At 36.7% G+C, this 4830-nt stretch overlaps 1 protein-coding gene across 2 annotated transcripts in view; it reads left to right on the forward strand.

Moving 5' to 3' along the window:
* The first annotated feature begins 1723 nt into the window (after nucleotides 1-1723).
* Nucleotides 1724-4830, forward strand: part of TMEM50B (transmembrane protein 50B) — a 19298-nt gene continuing 16191 nt past the window's right edge. For both annotated transcript variants that reach the window (XM_023517457.1, XM_023517458.1), the window contains exons 1-2: nucleotides 1724-1914; nucleotides 3226-3293. In XM_023517457.1, the coding sequence (XP_023373225.1) occupies nucleotides 1823-1914; nucleotides 3226-3293 (160 nt within the window). In that variant the 5' untranslated portion in view covers nucleotides 1724-1822. The remainder of the gene's footprint in view (nucleotides 1915-3225; nucleotides 3294-4830) is intronic.

Below are 4830 nucleotides of genomic sequence, written 5' to 3' on the forward strand. Positions count from 1 at the left end.
TTTTTCTCTTTTTAGTAGATAGAGGGTCTCTCAAAGTCCTAAGCTCAGGCTATCCACTTGTCTTTGCCTCCCAGAGTGTTTTTTGTTTTCTGTTTTGTTGTTGCAGTTTGGCCAGGGCTGGGTTCGAACCCGCCACCCTCAGTATATGGGCCCGGTGCCCTACCCACTGAGCCATAGACGCTATCACCTTTTTTTTTTAAAGACAGTATCTCACCATGTTTTCTAGGTTGGCCTTGAACTCTTGAACTCAAGCAATTCTCCCATTTCAGCCTGGGAGAATCTGGGACTAGGGAGTACACACTACTGTGCCTGGCTCCTACTGTGTTTTTTTTTTTTTTTTGAAGCAAATTTCAATATCATACCTTTAAAAACTTAATCTTGTTCAGTGTACATACAGTTCTATACCTGAAGTCCAATAGAAAACCCAAACAGAATGATATCAAGAAGACAGGGAACTGAAGATAATTGTGAAGCAGTCTGCATGCAGAATTCTTTTAGATGCTTAAGTTGTTCTTGTGCTTTGTGGTCATTTCACCTGTATTTAATTTATCTAAGAAATTCTTTAGGGTCTTAGGGTCGGGCACAGTGGCTCACACCTGTTACCCTCGCACTCTGGGAGGCTGAGGGGAGTGGATTGCTTGAGCTCAGGAGTTAAAGACCAGCCTGAGCAAGAGTGAGACTCCCCATCTCTACTAAAAGTAAAAGAACTAGTTGGGTGTTGTGGCGGGTGCCTATAGTCCCGGCTACTTGGGAGCCCAAGAGTGTAAGGTTGCTGTGAGCTATGATGCCATGGCATTCTACCCAGGGTAACAGAGTGAGACTGTGTCTCAAAAACAACAACAACAACAACAAAAACCCATAGAGTAGTGTCTGTGGCTCAAGGAGTAGAGCGCCGGCCCCATATACCGGAGGTTTTGGGTTCAAACGTGGCCCTGGCCAAAAAACAAAACAAACAAAAAAAACTGTAAGAAAAGAAAAAAAACATGAAATTCTTTAGCAACTTGTATCTTTTAAGTCTCTTCAGGTTATTTTACATGGAGACACTATATTTTACAAACTTTTTTTTTGTGTGTGTGTGTAGAGACAGTTTCACTTTATCGCGCTTGGTAGAGTGCAATGATGTCACAGCTCACAGCAACTTCGAACTCCTGGGCTTAGGCGACTCCCTTGCTTCAGCCTCCTGAGTAGCTGGGACTACAGGCGCCCGCCACAACACCTGGCTTTTTTTGTTGCAGTTTGGCTGGGGCTGGGTTTGAACCCACCATTGTTGGTATGTGGGGCCGGTGCCCTACTCACTGAGCCACAGGTGCCGCACTTACAAACTCATTTTGTACAATATTTAATTAAATTACATAATTAAAACTATAGTAGGCCTAAATCACTTTGGACATGTGACAACTGACACATGTCCAAATGAGTATACAACTCATTTGTGGGAGCAAAATTGTGTTCTCCAGAGATAATGAAGCACATCAGGAAATCAGAGAGTTAATTACATTGGAGGTTAGAGTTTCTGCTCCACATAATAATGGTGGATGAAAGAAGCAAATAATCCATTCCCAAATAATAGTTTTCAATGTGCACTGAGAGCAGAACTTCAGAATCTTTTAGACTTGATTATGTTTACCTCATCTGCTATAAGGAATAACAAAGGATTCTTATTTTTTATATTTCAGCATCTAAAACTTAAAAGTAGAAATATTTTGTTTTATTTATATGCTCTGTAGGAAAAAAGGAGTGATAAAGAGCAAGTATTGTACTAACAAGAGTTTTAGTTTCCCTGACTCGGGCTGTTCTTCAGTTTTTTACAGGCTGGTGGATTATGATTGATGCAGCTGTGGTGTACCCTAAGCCAGAGCAGCTGAACCATGCCTTTCACACCTGTGGTGTATTTTCCACATTGGCTTTCTTCATGTAAGTATGAAGGTAATTCTCAATTCAAGATTGTTTTTCTAAACATATTTTTCCGTTAATGTTCAGTGCTGTCTTAATAACTTTTTACTTTAATTAATGGATTCATCTTTAACATAATATATATATGCTCCTACTTTATTTAGTTTTTTATTTTTGTTTTTTACAAAGAATGGGTATGAAATTTAGTCAGATTGTAGCTACAGAGATTATTGTGTAATTTTTCTCCTTGTACTATGTGTTTGATAAACTGGTCAATTATCATGTTTCATCAGTTCCAAGATATGCCTGTTCACATATTAATATCTCTATACGTTAGGATGCTTCTTATAATCAGTGGTATTTTAGAATTATTAAATATAATTAATATTTTTTCTTTCTAGGCATATTAAAAATAAGGTGTATCTTAAAATCAGCATCTTATATTTAATGAAGTACATTATGTTTCTATATTTTTTAGTAATTAATCTACCTTGAGTATTTTAATACACTAAACTCTCACCATGGAATATTATTTTTAAAAAATATGCTTCTTGAGATTGGTCTGTGGATTTTGTTTTTTATTAAATTATTTTCAGGTTTATCATTTATTTCACTTCATAAAAGCTTAGAAGCTGTTTATGGGTGTCTTCTAGCAATTAAAAGATACAGTAAACATTAAGATTACATAATTTTCTTAATACTGCCAAGAGTTCAAAAAAAGATTTTATTATGGAAAATGAAACTACTTATAAATCCATGCAGACTGCTAAGAAAAGGCAATTCCGGGAGGTGCCTGTGGCTCAAAGGAGTGGGGTGCTGGCTCCATATACCAGAGGTGGCAGGTTCAAACCTAGCCCCGGCCAAAAAGTGCAAAAAAAAAGAAAAGGCAATTCCTACTACTAATTAATGTACCTTGCTCTAATAAAAATGAAAGAAGCAGCTGAATAAAGTGGGCCTGTTTATTATATGTAGACTTAAATTTTTTCTGAGTTTAAGAAATGGGTCAGAGAAAATCACTTGTCTTTAAATACACAGAGAAACTGCTTAACCCTTGATTATAATGAGAACCTTAAAATGGGATAGCCAACACTGAGTCATTTATGTATAAATATGAAATAGTCAAAGAAACCAGAAAATTGTTCCTTCTTTTATAACCTCTAGAGATAAGTGATAGAAATTTCTTAAAATAAATGTGTCTTCTAGGGGTACTTTAGGAAAATGATACTAAAATAACATTTCTATCCACAAGCATTTTTGTTAGGTGAAAAGATATGTTTAATTATTCAGGTATTGACGTTAGATAAGAATAAAGATGATTTTGTACTGTTCTAGGATAAATGCTGTATCCAATGCTCAGGTGAGAGGTGACAGCTATGAAAGCGGCTGTTTGGGAAGAACAGGTAAAGGCACTTTGAGTTGTTAATGTATGTTGACAAAATAGGAATTCATCAGAGAAAAACAAAACCTCTCTTATGAGTCTTTATCCAGAACTGATAATGATTCTACAGAATGTTTTTTATTAACTTAAAAAAAATTTCGTGTTTTTTAATCTCTGAAGAAAGTTAATGCCAGAGGTTACTATTTTTATTAAGTTGTACAACCCATGGTATAGATGAAATGTTATCATTCAAAAATCAGCAGACCTTGGACTCCAGGTTACTCTTCTAGTGCTAATGATGGATTTATTCTTATCCTAATAGTTGAATAATAATCTCTTCTTCCCTTTATCTCCCCCCCCTTTTCTTCCTCCCCCCTCTCCCCTCTTTTCACTTCCTTCATTTTTGAGACAGAGTCTTGCTCTGTAGTCCTGGGCCATAGTTCGGTGATGTGCTCATAGCTCACAGCAACTTCAGGTTCCTAGGCTCAACTTATTTTCAGGTTTATCATTTATTTCACTTCATAAAAGCTTAGAAGCTGCCTCAACCTTCCCAATAACTGGGACTACAGGTGCCCACGACCATGCCCAGCTAATTTTTCTATTTTTTGTGGGGACAGGGTTCTGCTCTTACTCAGGCTGGTCTCTGACTCCTGAGCTCAAGCGATCTTCTACCTTGGCCTCCCAGAGTGCTAGGATTACAGGCATCAGCTACAACACCTGGTCACTTTCATGACTTTTAACAGCAATAATGAACAGATTAGTGGGTCAGACTAGGACTACAGTGTTTTCTTAGTTAATTCTGGTCACCTGCATAGCCACTCACAGACTACAACAAAATTGCTTAGAAGAAACATGCTGTTTATCTGCACATAAATTTTTTTTATAGTTCGAATTCTTTTGAACTTTTATCCAATAGTATTTTTCTTTTATTCAAGTTATAACACATTCTGTTACAATCCAGGGGTTGGTTTTCAGTGGAATTTCAGTTCCTATGTAAAAGGCATAAACGAGAAGTCCTATTTCCAACCTTTAAGGACCAGGGAAGGTGATTTGTGGTTATGATCAGAAATTTGGAGTAGGTGGGAGATGAATTTTGAAGGAGAATTAAAAATAATAGCAAATCCTCGTAGGATGTTTAGTGTGTCCCAGAAACTGTCCTGTTTTACAAAATGTATTAACTCATTGTTGTACGAGGTCAGTGCTCTTATTGTCCCCACTTTTAGACCTAAGGAACTCTGGTAAAGAGACCTTAAATAACTTGCCCAAAGTCAGAGGAAATAAGTGGAGGAGCCAGGATCGAACACTGACACTGATACTGATTCCAGAGCTCTTGCTTTTAGCCACCATGCTATGCTTATTTCCAGTTGAAAACCATATGATCTCTTTGTCTGGTTTAGTACCTACACATTTATTTTTCTTTTGTTAGCTTGATTAAGTATGATGTAAGTACAACAGAATTCACCAATTTAAAGTGTACAATTTGAGTTTTAACAAATGTGTACAGTTATGTTACTGCTACCACAGTCATGGTATAGAATTTTTTTTTTTTTTTTTTTTTT

This window comes from Otolemur garnettii, unplaced genomic scaffold (assembly GCF_000181295.1).
Source record: "Otolemur garnettii isolate 467f Iridium unplaced genomic scaffold, OtoGar3 scaffold00111, whole genome shotgun sequence".
In the NCBI taxonomy this organism is placed as follows: Eukaryota; Metazoa; Chordata; class Mammalia; order Primates; family Galagidae; genus Otolemur; species Otolemur garnettii.